The sequence below is a fragment of the Leucoraja erinacea genome, chromosome 13, assembly GCF_028641065.1.
Source record: "Leucoraja erinacea ecotype New England chromosome 13, Leri_hhj_1, whole genome shotgun sequence".
NCBI classification, from domain to species: domain Eukaryota; kingdom Metazoa; phylum Chordata; class Chondrichthyes; order Rajiformes; family Rajidae; genus Leucoraja; species Leucoraja erinaceus.
Genome location: NC_073389.1, coordinates 39,577,846 through 39,601,107, shown reverse-complemented (window position 1 = coordinate 39,601,107; position 23,262 = coordinate 39,577,846). Strand labels below are relative to the sequence as shown.

Sequence of the window (23,262 nt, the reverse complement as noted above, 5' to 3'; positions counted from 1 at the left end):
CTCTTATTAAATCTCAATCATTTTCCAAGCAATTTATAGTGGATTTCTGTGGATCCTACACAAGTACAAAAGAGTTTCAGATTAAGGCAGATAGCTACAATGTATTTATAACTGGAATATATTTTAGAAAATGCAAGCAATCCCCATTAATGATGCGTGTTTTAATTTTAAAAATGCATAGCGGCGTCATCAGGTACCTGGCCTTAATGAATGGAGGAAACTATCTCACCATGCGTGCCTTCTTACCAATACCATTTTGGAACTTAGAAATAAAGAACAGAGAAGGAGAGTAAATAAGAAAGGGGGAATTGAGTAACTTCAAGCAAAGGAACAGAAAAATCAAAGTGACCAAAGTAGATTATGAGAGAAAGAGAGAAATCAAATACAAAGGAGAACAACAGGAAATACAGTTCATAATATAAGATTTATAAAACTTCAAAACAATGGACAGAGAGATGAATTGAACAGATCAATTAGTTAAATTTCTGAGATGACAGGTTGGCATAATCATATTATCACATTAGTAAATTAAGTTTTCAATTACCAGTTTTACCTCTTTTGTGGTAAATGCAGTACATTCTTAAAAATAATGGTGAAGAAATAGGTGAAAAGTTGCAAAGTTAAATGCAACATGAAGTAAATTAACCGATTTTCTGGGGATTCACAATTCTGCCACACTTCATAAACCAAGAGTTTATAACAGTTTTACTCCTGTCAGGAGCACAGGTAAAAACAAACACCTGGGTTCCTTCATATCATCTCACCTCCCTTCAAGCTTGACAGATATTTACCGTGCCAGATTGGAAAATTACACTAAAGTCAACTTTATGCTTTGACTGTTCCGTGTTAACTTGATACAAAAATCCTTTAGTCTTCATCTCTCGGGCCCAATTCCTTTAAGATTCCTATCTCTCAAGGTGAAGGTCTCTTACTCTGCGTTTGCAACATTTAGTGCTTGTAATTGGTTTCCAGCACATTAAGCCTAGACTAATCCATTTTTGCCACCTCCAATGGAGGTGAATTACACAATTTTCTTGGCAATGGGATATCAATTGTTGATAACCCCCGCTGATTCACCACATCTGAGAATAAGCGCTGAGAGTTAATTGCAAAGAGAATGAGTGTCCTGCAACCGTTATATTATTCTTCCCAGTGGTGTAAACTAATGAAGGAACAATCCAGAAGGTCACTGGACCCAGTGACTACTGGGAGGCCATTGATTTTTCTCTAAGGCGTAGGTTTACAAGGTTAATTCCCAGGATGGCGGGACAGTCATATGCTAGGAAAAATGGAGCAGCTGGGCTTGTACACTCTGGAATTTAGAAGGATGAGGGGGAATCTTATTGAAACATATAAAATTATTAAGGGTTTGGACACGGTAGATGCAGGATAGTTGTTCCCGATGTTGGGGGAGTCCAGAACCAGGGGCCACAGTTTAAGAATAAGGGGTAAGCCATTTAGAACGGAGATGAGGAAACACTTTTTCACACAGAGTGTTGTGAGTGGAATTATCTGCCTCAGAGGGTGGTGGAGGCCAGTTCTCTGGATACTTTCAAGAGAGAGCTAGGTAGAGCTCTTAAAGTTAGTGAAGTCAGGGGATATGGGGCGAGGGCAGGAATGGGGTACTGATTGGGGATGATCCGCCATGATCGCATTGAATGGTGGTGCTGGCTCGAAGGGCCAAATGGCCTACTCCTGCACCTAGTGTCTATTGTCTATTGTTACACATTTCTACCTCTTCATCACTATTTGGTGCTCCCTCATATTACCCTCTTAAGCAGTCATGCTAAATGTAATTATTGTTCAGTTCAAAATTTCTGATACACTCCTTGTTAACTCTTGAGCATTATCCTGCATAAAATGCAACTCACTTAAAAATCCACTGTTCACACTTTTTCTCAACGTCATTCTCACCCTGTCCTCAGTGGTCTCTATTTCCCAAAATTTAATTAGTTCAAAATGTTAATATTTACCTTTCGTCAAATGTATCCTACTTTCCCTTTCCCACTACCATTCCTGCAGAGTAGCGTGCATTATTTTGATGCCTTTACTTACTGGCCGTCTTGGAAACCCTTGTAACTTTCTTCAGATTTAGTGGCAGAGCTCTTACCACTGTGGGAATGTTGCAGGAATTCAGTTTATTAAATGTTCAGTGATGTCTGTAAATTAGATATCATTCAATTGCCCTTTAAATATTACCATGAAGCTAATATATCTCCTTTAACCAGAAGCCAACTGCTCTGCTATTTTTAAGAAAATACCAGAAATTATCTGCTCAATAAATAAAGTAAGATCTATCAAAACATTTAGAATTTGTCCATTTTACATCCATCTATTAAATTTACATCGCATATTCTTTCGACATGTTCTTTCGACATGTTCATGCTTGCATATAATGAAGACCAGAGAGCTTGGGGGAAGAAAGAAATCTGAGCAAACTTAAAGACACATGGGAAGTCTGAATACATCAGGCACTCATTTCTGCAATGCATACCTTCAGTACATTTAATACAAACAATTTGATGTTGGCAAGATGATTATTTTACAGTATATTTGCATCTACCAAATGTTGTTTTGTAATTTTTCAATTTGCAATTTTTGCAAATGATTGGAAACCAAAAACCTAAGCAGCAGTCTGAACTGAGTCCTACTATGACATAACCAATAGCCATAGGAATTTGTATGGTTTGGCTTTTGGTGTGATGAAGTAATGGAAGGAGTGGCAGGTTTTCAGCAAGTAATGGAAACAGCTAGCTGGCTCTATGTTAGATTTATTTGACTCTATGTTATTCAAACCAACTAAATCTGATTTTCAGCAACAGTAAAATTAATACTTTATTATGTCAAACATAAAGTTCAATAAATCTATGCAAGAAGCAACACTAACCCTAATGATTTTTTCCTTCTCATTGATTATATATAGAACTAGAAATAGAATAATTTGGCACGGATATGGGTAATATTTCATAATAGTTCAGTATAAATCAAAAAAAGAAACAGATTTTCATCTACAACTATTTCATACCCCGAGTAATTTTTGTTCACCTCTCAGAAATGGACGTCTGCCACCTTTAGCAACAGATTTGTATTAAGCATTCCGGATTTGGATTAAATGCAGACTAAAGTTCTGTCCATATAGCCTTAATAACTAGAAGAACAATCCACAACATTTTTAAAATTGTGTGTTTCTTATACGTGTCAAATTTATAGCCTCCCAAACTAGAGATTGTTTTGTGCAGTAGACCCTTGCCTAACTGATGCAATTGTACAGTTCAAACTGAATGCAGTCACTGTCCCATTTGTGAGATTAAGGATGTCAGAGAGTAATATTCCCATATCAAAAAACAAAATGTTGATGGAACCCACTGGGCCATAAAACATCTATGGAGAGAATGAACAGATGATGTTTTGGGTCGAGACACTCTCTTCTTTTCTAGATACCCATTGATTCTTTTGTCTTTTAAATAATTTGAATAGTATTTTTATAAATTAAACTTTAAAAGTCTCTCCCTGCCTGATATTCCAATTACCCAACCCTAATTGCTATTGAACATCCCATAAGAACACATGCTGGAAAAGTTCTTTGTTGTACAGAAGCAATTAAAATACAAATAACGAGCCAAAGTAAATTAAAATTCACCAGCCAATTTCAACAAATGACAGCTTAGCCCATATCTGGGTGGGAATTTCAGGCATTATCACCAATGTACAAGCCTGAGAAAGATCAGAGCCGGAGTCAAGCAATACAGCTGAGAATGGAGCACAAGTGCAGCCAAGCTGGAAAGTGACAAGGGAGAGATCCACACCAACAGAAAGGAAGGTGGCCGAGAGATTGGCTATATGCCTGGAGGTTACATCGCATTACCTCCTCCAACCAAAAGCCCCCACTCCATGTCTTCCCAAAGGAAACAAAAATGGATGTCAGTTCATATCCTGATTGATAGACACAGTTTATCCAATCAACCATTTATCTGCAATTTTTAATTCTTCCCCCCACCAAAAATATATATTTTGACAATACTACAGGAATATTCTGGGGGGGGGGGGGGGGGGGAGATAACAAGCTAATAAAAACTATACAATGTGTACTGAAGAATTATTTTGTAAAATTCTAATTTACAGCATTAATATAATATTCCCATGAGTAGATAAAATATTTTGTTCAGGCCAGCTTCAGTACATTTTTCAATTTCTTGATGCAGAATAGTTTCAGTATATAGAAGATATCATATATCAATGTAATAATTGAATAAATGTTTTAACATCTTTGTTGCATTCAAAATGTATAAATAGTAATGACTGGATTACAGTGCAAAGTAACTGTTAGTTATGCTGATGTAGATCCAAGTGGACAAGTAATATTGCAAAAAAATGCACGTGAAGTAGTAATGTGGAAGTTGTGCTTCTTGATTTGAAACTTGCACAGGGATAACAGTATGAGGTAGAACCAACAGTATGTGCCAGACCTCCAGGAAGAGGGTTTGAAAGAGGTAATTAGTTCAGGAATGTGATAGCTATGGGGAAGCTGTTCTTAAGACTGGAAGTCTGAGCTTTCAAGCTCTTGTAAATTCTCCCAGAAGGTAGAAGAAAGAAAAGAGATTAGCCAAGGTGGCAGGTATCCCTAATGATACTTCCAGCCTCTTTGATGGACTGGATGGAAGGAAATGATGAGCCTGTGATGGGTTCACACTCTTTGTGGGTTCAGGCGGCCAAGAACAGAGCAGTTACAATACCAGGCTGACATGCATCCCATCAGAATACTGTCAATAGCACATCTGTGAAAGTTTTAGAGAATCCTCATGGACATGCTTTTTCAGAGCCCTAGAAAGTAAATATGCTGGTGCACTTTCCTGGTCACTCCATCAACGTGAAAGGATCAGGTTAGGTTTGTGATGATATGGATGCCTAGGAACTTGAAGCTGATGGCTTTTTCTGAGCAGCTCCATTGATGAAGACTGGGTTTCGTCACCTCACCCCTACACCACCTCTTTTCCAATCCCCAGGTCAACAACTAATTCCTGTCTTACTGACGTTAGTGCTATGCTGTTGGCCAGATGCCATGGCACAAGGTTTCTTGATCTCTTTCCTGTATTCAATACAATACAATACAATATTTATTCATTGTCATTTGAACCTCAAACCGATACTATCTTGTTGTTGCTATGATTTTCCTTAGGAATGACTGGAAGTATTGAACTGTAGGGCTGCATCTGAAATGCTTGGTCATTTCAATTTAAATGAGTTCATATCATAACTTAAAGCAATTTTAATGTATATTCTTGATTTTCTCACAAACAAAATCCAAAGATTAGATGTGAAGTCCAGGATTATTAATTCATTTATTTTGAAGTATGTTAAAGAAGTTGTCAATAAAACAACTGCACGTTGGAACACGTTCATTTAATTCAGCTGGGCATCTACTTTTAGATTCACTCCATTACAGTAGAAAATTATATTCAAATTTTTCAGTTGCATATGCAAATGTGCAAAATCTGAGTATATAATATTTCACACATCAACTTGTTTGCTCTTAGTCATTGGAGAGTAAAAACTGAAAGCAGATACCTTGCATAATCCAAGTAATAGTCTCTGCCTGTCACCTCTGACTTCTAATTCTTAATTGGTTCATTGGCTTTTGGATAAAATGGACTGGCTTGATGGAGGTGGTGTCCATTCTGATAGCAGTGAGCAGGTTTGAGTGCTCATTGCGAAAACAATTTAGAGGCATTACTCCTGCCCGTAGCTTAGAAAACGATTCCTCAACTGAGCTTGTTTGGCTTAGTGACTCACACCAAAGTGTAACAAGATATGTCTTGGCAAATAAAAAAAACCTTTCAAGCTGAAATTACTATTTGATTAATAATTCTTCTGTGAAAAATTGCTGTATTTAATTAATGCGTAACAAAGCAAAAAAAAATTCTGCTTTATATTAAAATTGTTGTCATCTGCATTGCACAGAGAATATATAGTTTACCTCTCTCTAAAATGTGGTCAAATTAATACTTCCATCTATAACGTCCATCTATGATAAATCAGGTACATTGTTTTATAAAGATAGGAACACGATACCACTTAACAATTTGGGATATGGATCATATGCAGACAGAGATTAATTTAATCTGGCATCATGTTTGGCTCAGACACTGTGGGCTGAAGGGCATGCTCCTGGGCTGTACGCTTCTGTGTTCTAACACACTTCATTGTAATTCTTCTCATCAAGTAATAATGTGATAACAATGTGCAGTTCATGGGAAAACTGTCAAACCTGGCCTTTCACGTGATCACGGGAGTGTTTTTGCAGGCTGTTGTATAGCATTCATTCACGCTCCACCCTGTTAGAAGGAGCTTCGTATTTTTGGCTGTTGTAAACGCGTTTGAGTAAATCGCTTTATTGTCATTCAAGATAAAGAATCTTACTTTACTCAATCGACTCGACTCACCAAAGTGGTGACCCCAACAGTCCGATCATTTATTCGGACTTCGATCATGCAAGCCGCCGCTAACTGCGACGCCCAGCTTCCCCAGTAAAATGCCGTCGGCCTGAAACTGCCCGTTTTCTGGGCGGAGCAGCCTCAAGTGTGGATCACCCACATTGAGGCCCAATTCCACCTCAGAAATATCGTCCCGATATTTTAACGTGGTTGGGGCGCTTAGCCAAGGGACGGCCACCCGGTTACTGCCCGACCTGCAGGATCCAGCAATCTGCAAGTACGAGGGCCTCAAGGTCCGCCTGCTCCACACTTTTGGGTTCAGCCGCCGCGATCACGCCGCCCGCCTGCTCCATATGGACGACCTCGGTGATCAGAAGCCATCCGCGTTCATGAGCGAGATGTTCGCTCTGATGGACGGCCACCGACCCTGCCTGCTGTTGGAGCAGGCCTTCCTGGAGCAGATGCCCAGTGACATCCGCCTGCTCCTCACTGGGTCGGATTTCGCCGACCCCCTGCAGCTTGTCGAATGGTCCGACGAACTATGGCTCGCCAAGCAGCAGGACGGCGGGTCCATCAATCGGGTGTCCGCACCCGTGCACCAGCAGCCTCGCAGAGACGTCCAACCCTCCGTAACTGTCGCCGCGCTGCAGCCGGCCGCCAGAGATCGGGGTTAGCGCCAGTGGTGCTACTACCACCAATGCTGGGGTGCATAGGCCCGACGATACAGCGCCCCCCTGCTCGTTTGCGGGAAATGCCTCGGCCCATCATCAGTAGAGGCTATCGCGATCGGCCAGAATTACCGCCTCTAGGTTCGGGACCGCCGTTCCAGACTTCATTTCCACGTGGACTCCGGGCTTTCGTGAGAATCCACCCCCCGACTGGACTGGACACACGTGCCGATAAGCGAGACCCCGTCCTGACCGCCGTCAACAGTAGCACCATCCGCACGTATGGCACGCGAACACTTTCCCTCATCTGTGACTCCCGCCCATATTCCTGGACTTCCTCTGGGCCTTTTCGCTACTGGTGGACGTGCGGGGCAGGCACCTCGTTCCACTGGTGTGCCCCAGGCCAGTGGCCCGCGGAACCTCCCAGCCCGCTGAGCGCGGTAGCCGATGGAGATGGCCCATATGCCGCCCTGCTTGCCGAGTTCCCGGGGCTTCGCACCCCCTCCCCCCGTGACTGTCCTTAAGCATATGTCCTCCCTGGAGGACAAGGGAATCGTGCGGCGCTTTGATAGCCCGTGGGCATCCCCATTGCACATGGTCCCTAAAGCATCTGGGGGGTGGAGACCATGCGGGGATTATCAGCGCCTGAACGCCGTTATGACCGCGGACCGCTACCCGGTCCCACATATCCAGGATTTCACGGCCCATATGGAGGGCGCCACATTTTTTCCAAGGTGGATCTGGCACGGGGCTACCACCAGATTCCCGGTCACCCTGACGACGTGCCTAAGACCACCACCATCACCCCGTTTAGCCTTTTCGAGTGGCTGTGTATGCCGTTCATGGCTTTCACTGACCACAAGCCCCTGACGTTCGCCTTGGCCAAGGTGTTCGACCGCTGGTCTGTCCGGTAGCAGCGGCATCTGGCGTTCGTGTATGAATTCACCACGGACGTTCAGCATGTGGCCGGTAAGCTCGACCTGATTGCCGGTGCTCTGTCCCGCCGTGGCGGGCGTCGATGCGTGGATTATGCGGGGCTAGCTGAGGCACAGTGCATGGGTTATGAGATGGACAGTTACAGGACGGCCACTTTCGGGTTGCGGTTGGCCGACGTCCCTTTCGGCTCAACAGGAGTGTTGGTCCTTTGTGATGTGTTCACTGGGAGACCACGCCCGATTGTCCCTGTGGGTTGGCGATGCCAGGTATTCAAAGCCATCCATGGCCTGGCCCACCCTTCCATCTGGGCGACTTCTGCGCAGGTGTCGGACAAATTCATCTGGCAGGGCCTCCGTAAGCAGGTCGCGGCTTGGGCCAGAGTCTGCATCCCCGGCCAGACGTCGAAGGTCCAGCGTCATGTGCGTGCACCGGTACAAGATTTTGTAGTTCCCTCTGGCCGTTTCCAGATCATCCACGTGGATTTGGTATGTCCACTGCTGCCGTCTCGCGGTGCCACGTATCTACTCACCGTCGTGGATCATTTTACGAGGTAGCCTGAGGCTATTCCGTTGAATGACACCTCCTCTGCGTCTTGTTCTCGGGCTCTCGTAGCACATTGGATTGCTCGTTTTGGGGTGCCCGCGGACATTTCCACCGACCGGGAGCCCAGTTCACTTCCGCTTTGTGGGCGGCTCTGGCGCAGCTGTACGGGGCGCAGTTGCACCACACCACCGTCCATCACGCTCAGGCCAACGGGTTAGTGGAACGTTTCCTCCGGCATCTGTAATCCGCGCTGAAGGCGTGGCTCACTGGTCTGGACTGGGCCGACCTGTTGTCGTGGCTGTTGTTGGGCATCCGTACGGCCCCAAAAATGGACCTGGACACGTCATCCGCTGAGCTGGTGTGTCCCAGGGATTTGCTTCCTGAGGTTCGGGGGCAACTGGAGCCTGCCTTGGCCATTTTGGTGAATCTTCAGGAGCGGCCTGGCTCCTCGCGGCACAGGACATCCGCAGTGTATGTGCCGCCGGACCTTAAGAACTGCCTGTTTGTTTTCCTCCGCAGGGACTCGCACCGGTCACCGCTGCAGTGGATTTATGAGGGTCCTTTACAGGTGTTGCGCCCCGAAATCGCTTCTTTCCTGTTGGATGTTGGGGGCAAGGAGGAGATCGGCTCGGTCGCTCGCCTCAAGCCCCCCCCCCACTTGGATGTTGATAGCCCGGTGGTGGTGGCGGCTCAACCCTGGCTTAGGAGCCGTCCGTTGGCCGTTTCGGTGTTTGGCCTGTTTCCTCTGCACCGTTACCATTTCCTGGCTCTGTTTCACCAGTCCCACTCGGCACCAAATCCCCCCACAACCCCCCCCTCTCCCATATCAACTCCTGTTTGTCAGCTATAAAAACCTGGATGCAACATAACTTCCTCAAACTCAACAGCGATAAGACAGAATTCCTCCTCATAGGCTCCAAAGCCACACTCAGCAAAATCAATAACCCCACTCTCACCATCGACGGCACCACTGTCTCCCCATCTCCCCAGGCCCCCAACCTTGGCGTGATCTTTGATTCCACCCTCTCCCTTGAGCCTCACATCCGCCATGTCATTAAAACCTCCTTCGTTCATCTCCGCAACCCCGCCAAACTCAGACAGACTCATCGATGCCTTCATCTCCTCCCGACTGGACTATTGCAACTCAATTCTCCTTGGCATCAGCTCCACCTACATCAACCGACTCCAACTGGTCCAGAACGCAGCCGCCCGACTCATCACCCACACCAAATCCTGGCATCACATCACTCCAGTCCTCAAACAACTTCACTGGCTTCCCATCTCCCACCGGATCACCTACAAAATCCGGGTCCTCACCTACAAAGCCCTCCGCCATCTGTCCCCCCCCCGCCCCGCCCCCCCATATGCCACTGACCTCCTCTCCCCCTACCAACCCTCACGGTCCCTCAGATCCACATCAGCCGGTCTCCTCTCCATCCACAAGTCCAACCTCTGCAGTTTTGGGGACAGAGCCTTCTCCAGGGCAGCTCCCAGGTTCTGGAACTCCCTCCCCCAACTGATCCGCAATTCCGTGTCCCTCACCATCTTCCAGTCCCGCCTCAAGACCCATCTCTTCACCTCTGCCTATCCTTAGCCCCACGTCCCCCTCCCTTTTCATCTGTGCATTAATTGCCTCATATTGTGTTTTGAATTGAATTCTGTCTTTACTTTGTGTACTAGTCATGTCTCTACTATTTATTTAATTCCCCTTACATGTTTTTCCTCTACCTGCTAAATTTTTGTAAGGTGTCCTTGAGACTCTTGAAAGGCGCCCATAAATAAAATGTATTATTATTATTATTACTTGTATCGCCCATGCCGTCCCTTGTTTCCACTTGGTCCGGTCGCCTTGTCCGACCTCCCGCTCGATTCCGTACCTCGGGTTCTGGGGGGGAGGGGCGCGGTGGGGTCCTGCAGCAGCACCTAGTGGTGGCCTGGGGAATCACAAACCCTCGCTATTGGCTGGCGCGGTTTGTTTTTGGAGTGTTTTGTGCGGGCTTTGAATAGCATTCATTCCAGCTCCAACCTATTAGAAGGAGCTTCGTATTTTTGGCTGTTCTGAACGCGTTTGAGTAAATCTCTTTATTGTCGTTCAAAATAAAGAATCTTACCTTACTCATTCGACTCGACTCGCCAAACTACAAGTGAGTAATAGTTAATGGGTTAGTATTAAAATGCATATATGCTAAACTGCAGAAATACTATTGGGGTTAGTATAGTCCTTGTACTATAATGTCTACATTATCCATATGCTTGAGTGCCAAAACAATCAGGATAATATAGTGGCCAGAAATTACATCACTGATTATTATTCAAAGAGAATGGGACTTTTGGAATGCACTCTGCACCTAGCTGCCCAGATGTCTTCAACTTTACTTATACTGCATAAATGCATACTTTCAAACCAAAAATATAAAGTTGAAATATCAATGCATAAGGCATAGTAAAGAATGATGAGAAAAGTTATTCTTTTTAACGTGGTCCTGTGATTTGTCGCCAATTATGACATTTGGAAATCCAGAATGGCTCATTTCAGATGATGAATGTTAAGTTCAGAACAGCAGGGAGATAGAATTGATTTTTGTGCTATTTGAAATTTTATTTCCATGACTGAAAAGAATAAAGTAACCCAGAAGCAGTCCGGCAGACACAGACACCGCCTGAATTAATGGGCTTCCAAGCATAATTCTCCTTTTTAATCATTGAACCTGGATTTTTGGCACAATTGTTAAGCAAGAGGGAATAAGACTTCTTCCAATTCACTTAATTCAGTAACTACATATTTTAGTGTCACCTTGAATATTCTGTACAGGTTTCTGAGTATGTCAATAGCTCTGGGTCAGCACCTAATAAATGTGAAGGCAGGACGTAGTGTGCTGTCATAGGATTTAGGTCTCTGCTGCAATTTAGTTCCACCAACTTCAATTAAATTAAATTTTAAATTGCACATGTTAGTATGCTGTGAATTTAGCACATGTCAATGAATATCTAACCTTCAAAAATACTCTCATTATGATTGAGTGAGTAGGATGGAACCACGACAGGGAAGTTTCTGGTTGCCAGACAAATGAGTTTGGTTTGGTTAATAATCAAAATTAAATGATATTGCCCTATATACATCTTGATTATGTCATATTAATTATCTGGCTTGTGTAAAAAGCCCTATTGCAAAGAAAGAGTAGATCATTAATGGCATCGAAGATGGAGGAAGATGAATGTTTCAACAGGTTGCCAGCTGTGGCATTACTGCAGACAATCTTGGTCTGAATGCAAAAGAATTGGGAAGATGGGGTGTGTTTTTCCAGATGTGGGTGTAGATTGGGAACTGTTGAAAGGGAGAGGCCAGTTGTATAGTAGAATGAAGAGAAATACTGTCTCAACAATCAAGACCATAGGAATGACAGTCAAATGACAGAAGAGGCGCTGTTGAAGACATTTGGATACATCTTATAGAGAAAACAACACAGCAGACTCAATATACGTGGGATATATTTTGGTTAACTGCTGAATGAGGTAATGATCAAGAGGACTATTTTGTCTTGTTATCTGAGGCTCCCTGTTGTTTATATACTTATACTCATCCAGGCAAACACTGAAGTATTTAATAGTCCCACACAGGATAAGGTCACGCAGGGTCTTTAGCAGAGCAACTAGTTCCACACTTGGCCCTGTCTCCATGGCTTTGCAATTTTTTCCTTGCTGTACATTTATACAATTCCCTATTGAAGGCACACGACAAAAGCTATCCTCAGCACATCTGCAGGTAATTCATTCCAGATTCCAATGCTGCATGAAAAAAAATTTCCACCAGAACACTCATAATTCTCTTCCCCTTTATTTTAAACCTGTGGCCCCTCCTCTTTAACTCATCTACTAAAGGAACCAGGCTTCTACAATCTATACTGTTCATTGTCCTCATTATTTTAAATGTTTCTATCAATGCTCTCAATCTTTGCTTCTGGACAGAACATGGTCCCAGCCCCTCTAATTTATAACTATAGTCTCTCATCTCAGGAACTATGCTCATAATTTTTTTTCTGAATCCTCTCTAAATTTCCAATCACATACTGACCAAAATTGAATGCTATGCTCCAGCTGATGCTAGACCAGTGTTTTATAAAGATTCGACTTGCTTTTCCTGCTTTTCAAGTCTACTAGACCAAGTGGGACCCATTGGGTCCCGTCCCCTCAACGCACGGTTGCGAAGGGAGAGGGCGGCCTGCTGCGTCACACACACTAACCAACCTATCACACACACACATTAACCACCCCTCACACACACACACACTAACCACCCCCATTGATATTATATTAATATTATTCATTCACTCCTTTTACCCCATGCCCCGCCCTATCCACTCACAAATAGCCCCCAACTCACAGGCATGGAGGGGGAGACGGAGGCACAGAGAGGGAGACGGAGACACAGAGGGACACAGGGAGGGTCGCAGGGAGGGTCGTAACTCATGGAAAACAGCAGATGCTTTAATCCAGAGGCAGCGGGGGGGGGGGGGGGGGGGGGGGGGGGGGGGGGGTGGGCAGGAGGCTGGTGGGCCTCGGGCAAGGGCATTGTGACGTCATACAGCTGGGCAGTGGTTTGATTTGAAACAAAGGTCAGATTGGTCAACAATTTCAATAAAAAGTCAGGAAAATAATATACCAAATGTACAGAGGAATGGATTTCTAAATTCACAAGGAAAATCTCTACTGAAATATGTAAAAATTTCCCCTTTCGGCATCTGGTTTTCGAAGAGATACATTTCAAATGCAAAATGACACCCCCCCCCCCTCCCCCACACACACACACACACCCCACACCCCACACACACACCCCACACAGTAGTAATAGATATGTGATATGATATGATGCCTCTATTGATAAAACCTAAAATTATGTCTGTCCAATTAATTGCTTTTGCAGCCTATAATTACCATTTTCAATATAAGACACAAGTGCTGCAATACCTCAGCAGGTCAGATAGCATTTCTGGAAAACATGGATAAGTGACATTTCAAGTTGGGACTCTTCTTCAGTCTGAAGACCTCTTCTTGAATATGAAGAAGGATCCCAACCCGAAACGTTACATATCTATTTCTCCAAAAATTCTGTCTAAGTCATTGAGTTACTCCAGCACTTTGTGTCTTTTTCATAAATCAGCATCTGCAGTTCCTTTCTTCTGCCATTTTCAATGATACATAACACACTTAATTCCAGGACTCCAATATTTTTTATTCTGTTTTAATTCTCCTCATTTTTCCTATCAAAATACATTACCTCACATTTCTCCGAATTGAACTTCATCTGTTTGTTCTACCAGCCGGTCTATATCCTGCTACAGTCTACTAATATCCTCATCAAAACTCATTATACGGCCAAATTTTGCATCATCTACAATCTTACAATTATGGTTTGTATCCTGAAGTCTAGGTCATTAATATATATATATTTTTAATGGCTCGGATGCAGATCCCTGGGGAAGGATACTATTTACCTTCCTCCTGTCTGAATATCAACCATTCACACAACCCTCTCTTGTCTGTTATTTAGCCAATTTCAAATTCCATGCTATTCATATTTCAATGTCAGATGGTTTAACTCCATTCATTCAAAAAATATACTAAATTGGTTAAACAATGCATACTGGCATCCCTTAATTAATCATTTTTCCTCAGGGTGAATATGAATCCTATCTGGGATCTATGTCTCCAAAGATTTTCCCACCATCAAGTTTAAATTGACTGGCTAATAACAGCTGGCTTGCTCCCTTTTTTAAACAGGGGAGAAAGATTTATTCCCCTCTAACCCTCTGGCCTCATTCCATAATCAAAGAACATTGAAATAGTATGATTGGTGCCCCAGCAATCTCTTCATGTATTTCCCTCAAAATTCAATCCAAAGTGCTGTAACATATTTTAGCACATATGTTTGGGAGAAATTATACGCTGGGAAAAGTTTCACTAATCATCATATTCACTCTCTCCAGAGTCAGCATTATAGTCCCTGGCGCATTTGTTGAGCATCCTTCAAGGACACCTGTGCTCTCCACCACCTGAATCACATATTGTAGGAAGGTACTGCAGATGCTGGTTTATACCGAAAGGGTACACAAAGACAAGTAACAGTACATGGATGACAAGCTACAAGGGCAATTATCCCGAGGGGCAAGTTTTTCCACACAGAGGGTGGTAGTTATATGGAACGGTAGTTAAATGGAACTGGCGGAGGAAATGGTAGAGACATATACAATTGCAGGTATTTAGATAAGAAAGGAGTAGAGGAACAAATAGAAGTAAGTGGGATTTGCCGATAGGTATCACTGTTTGCATAAGCAAGTTTGGCCGAAGGTCCCATTTCCTTACTGTGCAACTCAATTACTCTCCATAATTAGTAGCTATTTGTATGTAGTATTGCATGTTTTCATTTACAATCTAGATTTTGAATGTTTATAGGATCATGACTTTTACTTCTACATTGAGACACAGTTTTCAATTGTACGAGACAAAGGAACATAACAAGTGGACGTGTTAAATAGAGAACAGGGTTGCAAATACAGGAATTAATTTCTACATGGATGACTAAGGTAGAAAGAGCTTTTTTATGTTGTATAAGATTGAAATGAATCAAAGCTGCCATGGAATCCAGCAATGCAGCTCAAGAATATCTCTTTTCTGGTGTGGTACCTTTTGCAGTACTCACAAAATAATGAACTGCAACCATGGCATTCCACGTCATGAAGAAGGTAGTAGCTCTTTTTTCCTGCTCATTTCATGCAGGAGTGAATGAAAGGTAGTCCTTTCGCCCAGTCTAGAAAGCTGCCCATGTTAACCTCCCTCTGCATCAGTAGATGGCAAATTGTGAGATGGTGTGAATATCTACAGATACAATCAGCAGAAGTTAATGATTCTATTTTTTTCAGCATGTCTGGCAATGCAATCCTTACCCTTCTCTGAAGTTGCATTGATGGCTATTGCAGATGGCATATTTTAGTGAGGATAAAGGTACAGAGGTCCTTTGGTAAGATAATTGCTCCTTGAACATCTGCTAAATTATGACAACCCTGCTGAGAGCCAGCCTCCCCATTTCTATTAATGTTTCCTGCCTAATTTTTCTCTGGTTAATTACTCAATAATGCCATATTGCAATTATTATTAAAACACAAAGTACCTGCTATAAAACCAGTATGTGCTCAATCAAGAAAACCCAACCCCAAAGCCAAAGCTGTATCGCTTATACACAATTATGCTAAGGACAACAACTCCATTTGCAATAATAAGCTGTCTACATGTTAACAAGTACATAAAAACTAATTGTGTGGATGCAAATATATCATTGGAGTTATCAAGTGGACACCTCCCTTCACTGGCGTTTCGTTGAGTTAGGCCCATGAGACCTCGGGAAGGCTCAATAGCTAATTCTGGCATCCCAGAACAACCCCCCTCAATACCTGCTCTCACCACCTATGCGAACAGTATCTACTAAATAAAGGAAACTACAGACGATTAATTAATTCAAACAAATGATACACACACATACATCCTATCGTACACTTATCCTACCCATCATTAAATAGTCGTAGCTCCTCAAAAAATCTACCCGATATAAAACCGGGATACACTTACACACTTACAAAGAAATACACATACCATGCATTATAAATTTCCTTTCTGCCCCCAGGACTGTTGGGGCACTGTTTATCCCCACCAAATCCACCTACTGCCTTGCTCTGCTGCCTCTGACATCTCCTTTACGGCCTGACGCAAACTCTGCAAATTTCTAGTTCTCCAAATAGCGATGTGGTCGATCACGCTATATAACTTCTACAACCCACCTCAACCGGACGTACTCCTGCTTTCCATCCTCACTGCTCAACTTCTGCTGCCAAATCTACATATCAAAGCTTTTTCCTTTCATAAGCCTCATCCACTAACTTCTCCCAAGGCACTGTCAGTTCTATAACATACATTATCCACTGACTAACTGACCATAACACTATATCTGGCCTCAAACTAGTATTAATTACTTTCTATGGAACAAGCTTTCCTCCAAAATCTTCTTGCCTCTCCCAATCATTGGCTCCCCTTAGTTGGCCTAACTCATACCAGTCTGAAAACTTCCTTCCATTACCTTTCACTCTTTCACGGACAAAATGAATCACTATACTCTCAGTCCAGATGCCTACTGAATTCACCTGTGCTCCAATTCCTGCAGCTATACACTTCAAGACCTGGTTTTGCCGCCAAGTATACCTGACTTGGTATATGCCAAATATGCTACATCCTGACAAAATATGCCTCAACGTTGCCACTTCTGAACACAGCGTGTCCCCACCTACCCATTGTTTCAGGTTCTGCGGTGATATAGGGAAACTTATAAAGACCCACCTCCATGCACCACAGGTCCCTCCAACTAAACTTCATTTTATCTACACTTCACTAATTCATCCACTGTCTGTTAACCTGAGCCACTGTACCTGCTCCACAACCAATTACCTCCTCTCTGTTGGTCCTGCCTTACTCTGGTATCCCTGTGCTAAGCCCGAGGCCTCCTTTCCCTTGCTACACCCTACCAACAATATCCGTATGCCTCAGAGCTGCTTGTGCTTCTTGTACTGCCTGTTTCAAGTTCCACATCTTCCCCCTAGTTACATTTGGCACCAGATTGCTATCCAAGGTTTCTTTGCTCCCAAATAATTGCAACTCGAACTCACCTTAGCACACCTAAACTCCTCTGTTAGGCTAGACAATGGTAAATGAAGAATACTTTCCCCATATAAAGCCACATTACTAAGACACCCTGGAAATCCTAACCGTTTCCTAATACACGGCACGGCACGGACTAGAAGGGTCGAGATGGCCTGTTTCCGTGCTGTAATTGTTATATGGTTATATGAATTAACCAATCTTTCAACCTTTCCCATTCGAAATTGGCACCTCATAACTGTTAATGGCCACATCAATCGAGGGAATAGCCCAAACTACAAAGACCACAACTTCAATTTGCCTGGAAGCCATGTCTTATCTTATCCTTTCTAACCTATCAAAAACATATGTTTCTAAGTAGCTGAACCTGTTCAGTTTCATCCAACTTCCTGATATGCCACCTACTGAAACTATGAACTGGATGCTCCATTATAGACAGAATTTCCTCCTCATTTACATAGAACCTTTTCTCTACTTTCTAGCCAAAGAAATACTTTGTGATTTATTAGGCTTAATCTTCAATCTAGCTCAATTAAGATGTTATTAATGTACCCACTTCTGATAGCAGCTGTTTTTTTTTTTCAGTACTTCCTTTACCCCAGCATTTCTTTACCCTGAAACATCCTCATCCTCCTCGACCTGAGCGCAGCCTTCGATACAGTGAACCATAACATCCTGCTCACCAGACTCAAAGACCTCGGCATTGAAGGCTCTGCACTCAGCTGGCTCCGTTCCTACCTTTCCAACAGATCCCACTTCATCTCTCTCCACAACCACACCTCTGCTACAGCCACAGTCACTCAAGGCGTTCCCCAAGGCTCCGTACTCGGCCCCCCTCCTCTTCATCATCTACATCCTCCCCCTTCGTCAGATACTTCAATCTGGACTTCCACTGTTACGCTGATGACACCCAGATCTACCTTGGCACCAATCCCCCCCCCACCCCCCCCCCCCCCCCCTCTCTCCCATATCAACTCCTGTTTGTCAGCTATAAAAACCTGGATGCAACATAATTTCCTCAAACTCAACAGCGATAAGACAGAATTCCTCCTCATAGACTCCAAAGCCACACTCAAAAAAATCAATAACCCCACTCTCACCATCGACGGCACCACTGTCTCCCCATCTCCCCAGGCCCGCAACCTTGGCGTGATCTTTGATTCTACCCTCTCCCTTGAACCTCACATCCGCCATGTCATTAAAACCTCCTTCTTTCATCTCCGCAACATCGCCAAACTCAGACCCTCTCTCACACCGCCCGCTGCTGAAAGACTCATCCATGCCTTCATCTCCTCCCGACTGGGCTATTGCAACTCACTTCTCCTTGGCATCAGCTCCACCTACATCAACCGACTCCAACTGGTCCAGAACGCAGCCGCCCGACTCATCACCCATACCAAATCCTGGCATCACATCACTCCAGTCCTCAAACAACTTCACTGGCTTCCCATCTCCTACCGGATCACCTACAAAATCCTGATCCTCACCTACAAAGCCCTCCACCATCTGCCCCCCCCCCCATATCTCACTGACCTCCTCTCCCCCTACCAACCCTCACGGTCCCTCAGATCCACATCAGCTGGTCTCCTCTCCATCCACAAGTCCAACCTCCGCAGTTTTGGGGACAGAGCCTTCTCCAGGGCAGCTCCCAGGCTCTGGAACTCCCTCCCCCAACTGATCCGCAATTCCGTGTCCCTCACCATCTTCCAGTCCTGCCCCAAGACCCATCTCTTCACCTCTGCCTATCCTTAGCCCCACGTGCCGTCCCTTTTCATCTGTGCATTAATTGCCTCATACTGTGTTTTGTATTGAATTCTGTATTTACTTTGTGTACTAGTCATGTCTCTACTATTTATTTCATTCCCCTTACATGTTTTTCCTCTACCTGCTAAATTTTTGTAAGGTGTCCTTGAGACTCTTGAAAGGCGCCCATAAATAAAATGTATTATTATTATTATTATGTATTCCATAATCCCCACTGCTAGTAGTAATGTAACTGACCATTACCTGTACGGTCCACTTTGGCATTAGTTTTATGCACTGGAATGGAGGTGATGATGGACGGACTATCCTTTGGAGGATCAGATACTGCAAGAGGTAACAAATAAAAAGAAACAAAATCCGGCAATTAGAAATTCACATCATGAGACCATATAATTTTATCATGGTTCCAGATGGACCTGGTTCAAGTTAAGAGCAAGTTCCAATATGGAAACCCTTTGATTGTTTACGTGCATCAGCAAAGCATTAGGAAATTGCAATGTATTTAATTACCAAGGAAGTTTGTACATCATTTCTGATTATATACAAGGCAATGTACAAAGTATTGAATTAATAATGCATTTCATATCAACACTGATGTGAACATCATTTAGATATTCACTTGAAAAAACTATTATTGCACAAAACATGCAAACCACTATCGATACGTTCAGACTGGCAAAGTGCATGAAATGCAATAAATTATAACATAATTATTTCATATAATTTAAAAGCAAATTGTGAATTTCAAGCAAAGCAGACAGATAAATGGCTAAAGCTCATCTTACACAAATGCAAAGCAAAGTACTGTGCTACGTGTAACAATAAATGGGGCCTAACAGCACAGTATTTATATCTGTCAGCGGTTAGTATAATTTCAGCCAATATCTAATATTTTTGGAAGATCGATTTGAGTGCCATATAAAAATGTCCGATTATAAGCTAAACATTAAATTTAATGCATTTTCTCAGTATAAAATTAAATACAATGCAAAAAAAGTCATCCAAAACCTTAATTATCCTCAAAACATCTTCTACTACTCCATCAGACATTCTGCAATTGTAATTTCTATCTGAACAACAGTGGTTTTCGCCAGAAATTCAGGAAGTAAAGGATAAATGCATAGTAAGTGACGTACAAATTATGAAAACACTAATGCAAAGACTGTTGAGCAACAATGGATGATTAAGAGGTGATTATGAATTTTTTACATAATGTTAAACAGCAATGTTCAAATCCATGCTTTTTTAAAAAATACCTGAGTGATCTTTTTTCCCAGTGCTACGCATTTGAGATACTGGGGTTGGTCTGAACACATTGGGAGTGTCAGAAGAGGAAAACTTATAGTCTGTCAAGGACAAAAGATACTAAATGCAAGCTTCTTCCATCTCTCACCAAATGGCACCAGTACAGTATATCTGAGTTATAGGTTGGTATCATAAAAATATACCAAATACAGGCTTCATTCATTTATTATGTGCTGATTATGCTAATGCATCTCCGTGGTAGAACTTATTTATATCTAATAATAACAATCATAACTGTTGGCAAGACTAAGATCTGAATTGTTAGTTCAGTACCATTCAACGCCTTCCATTCCAGAATTATTGAAATATGAAAAGACATATTCAGTCAAAAACAATATTTAAAAAACAGGTGCACAACCTATTATCCGAAAGCCTTGGGACCAGACACTTGTCGGATTTCGGACATTTTCGGATTTCAGAATGGAAGATTTTTAGCGTAGATTAGGTAGGTAGTGCGGGCGGCTTGAAAAATCTGGAGCAGCTGCCTCCTCCCCGGAGACCGGGAGAATCATTGCATAAATGTTAGTCAGTTAGTTTGGAGGGATTTTATGTGGTGGTGGTGGTGGAGTAGGGGTGAAGGGGGAAACTTTAATTCTTAGTCCCCTACCTGGTCGGCGACTCCCAAACTCGCGGAGCCGGGGGCTCCGTCCGGCCGCGGGCGGCGCCGGTTGTAGCTCCGACCCCGGCAACTCTTCCCCTGGCTGCGAGGCGCTCCAAATCCAGCGCGGCCCGCGGCCGGACGTCCCAGCTCCGGGAATGTCGGGAGTCGGCGGCGTCGCAGCGCTGGGATACCAGCGGGGAGCGGGCAATGCCTTACCGGGTCGCCGTGCGGCAAGCTCCGGAGCGCTGTGGCCGCCTTCTTCCAACATTCGCGGAGCGTCGCTGGATTTGGAGCCGCGGAGCTGGGGGCTCCGTCCGGCCGCGGGCGGCGCCGGTTGGAGCTCCGACCCCGGCAACTCTACCCCTGGCTGCGCGGCTCCAAATCCAGCGACGCTCCGCGATGTTGTGTGTCGGTGGCCACAGCGCTCCGGAGCTTGCCGCACGGCGACCCGGTAAGGCATTGCCCGCTCCCCGCTGGTATCCCAGCGCTGCGATGCCGCCGACCCCCGACATTCGCGGAGCTGGGGCGTCCGGCCGCGGGCCGCGCTGGATTTGGAGCGCCTCGCAGCCAGGGGTAGAGTTGCCGGGTCAGAGCTACAACCGGCGCCGCCCGCTGCCCCACCGGCCACAGCGCTGCAGAGCTTACTGCACGGCGACCCGGCAAGGCATTGACCGCTCCCCGCCTCTCCGACCAGGTAGGGGACTAAGAATTAAAGTTTACCCCTTCACCCCCCCCTTCACATAAAAGCCCTCCAAACTAACTGACTAACATTTAAGCAATGATTTACAGATGTTTAAGCGTCTCCCGGTCTCCAGGGAGGAGGCAGCCGCTACAGTAGTACAGACCTGGGTTGACCGTGGGTCGTTTTGGGTCAAGTTTGGCGCCAAACGCGATCTTTGGTGCGCAGACGACCTCTGGAAAAAATGGCAGGTTTTCGGAGCTTTTCGGTTTCTGGAACTCCGGATAAAAGGTTGTGCACCTGTACTACGAAAGCCTCAATATAGGCCAGATCCATTCCACGACAAGAAGAACACAAAGTTCAGGGATAAACTTATTAAACAAATAGAATAATGCATGCAAATGTTAAAATCTGCAAGATGCCTTGGCAGTTTCTAGATAACTTGTTTCATGCAAAAACATCATATGGATTCCAGGCAAGAGATGGTGGCATTCCACCGTTACTCACTATGCATGAGTGCAACATATAGAATAATACGTGAAGACAATGTGCCATAGATTTTATGAAAGAAGTCGCATTCATTGACATCACAATTTTTAGCAACATGCTTCGAATGCACAATATTGATCAGGCAATCTATTTTACATGCCCATAAAGTTCATGTGATACAGTACAAGTAAAGCCCTTTAAAGGTATGGAATACAAGACAAACTGATCACATCATATATTAAAAACAACAGCAATGAATGGAATCCATGCAAGACATGGTGCACTGATTGCCAACTACATTTTGAATCTGTATCGATTTCTACAGTTAACGTGATATGCTGTAATGAGTTACGCAAAACATGCAAACCATTGTGCATGATACAATTCAGCACTGTTTACAAGATAACAGCTGCAGAGCTTGCAATCACAAGCTATAGTAGTTCTTAAAATTTCCCATACTAAGTATTTTTACAGTTATTCTCTGGCTTAGCAACATTCTTGATGCAAACTTTTCTTTAGGGCAAACTGCGTTCTACATTGCTCTTCCATATTTATTTATGTATAAATGTAAATTCAATAAATCTAATACTGTCGTTTTTTAAAACCACTTAATTTAACAAAGTAGTGGATAGAGTTTCTTAAAACATTTTACTACACCATCAAGAACGCATGCCAGGGATATTACTGCAATTACCTGCCAAATCCTTGTTCTCTATGCTATCAAGTGCAGATTCTTGTTCTTGATTGAATATATTTGGTGGATTGCCAGAATGTAGCTGTGTATAATCTATAAGGGATTTAAAAAAAAAAAATGCACACCTGTATTTTTTCACTCAAGTAATACTAACAATAACTACCTGGACATTTGTGAATTTCCTCCAGCGTTTCGGTTTCCTCCTACATCCCAAAGATGCAAGGGTTTGTAGGTTAATTGGCCTCTGCAAAATTGCCCCTAATGTGTAATGAATGGATTTGAAAGTGGAATAATTTAGGACTAGTGTAAACTGGTGAGCAATGGGCTGGAGGGCCTGTTTCCTTGCTCTATCTCTCAACTAAACTAAACATGGTACTGGGGAAGTGGTATGCCAGTATATGAGAAGTGATTGTGTTTGCTGGACAATTCTCATTGGAATAAAAATTAAGTGG

The 23,262-nt window shown here is 43.6% G+C and overlaps 1 protein-coding gene across 6 annotated transcripts in view; it reads right to left on the bottom strand.

The window, feature by feature from the left end:
* Window positions 1–23,262, bottom strand: part of LOC129702901 (mucin-2) — a 239,405-nt gene that overhangs the window by 49,062 nt on the left and 167,081 nt on the right. For 4 of the 6 annotated variants that reach the window (XM_055644983.1, XM_055644980.1, XM_055644981.1 and 1 more), the window contains 3 exons: window positions 22,811–22,903; window positions 20,299–20,388; window positions 19,286–19,366 (listed from right to left, as the gene is read on the bottom strand). In XM_055644983.1, coding sequence (XP_055500958.1) covers window positions 19,286–19,366; window positions 20,299–20,388; window positions 22,811–22,903 — 264 coding nt within the window. The remainder of the gene's footprint in view (window positions 1–19,285; window positions 19,367–20,298; window positions 20,389–22,810; window positions 22,904–23,262) is intronic. The other 2 variants (XM_055644982.1, XM_055644987.1) reach the window with 2 other exon arrangements.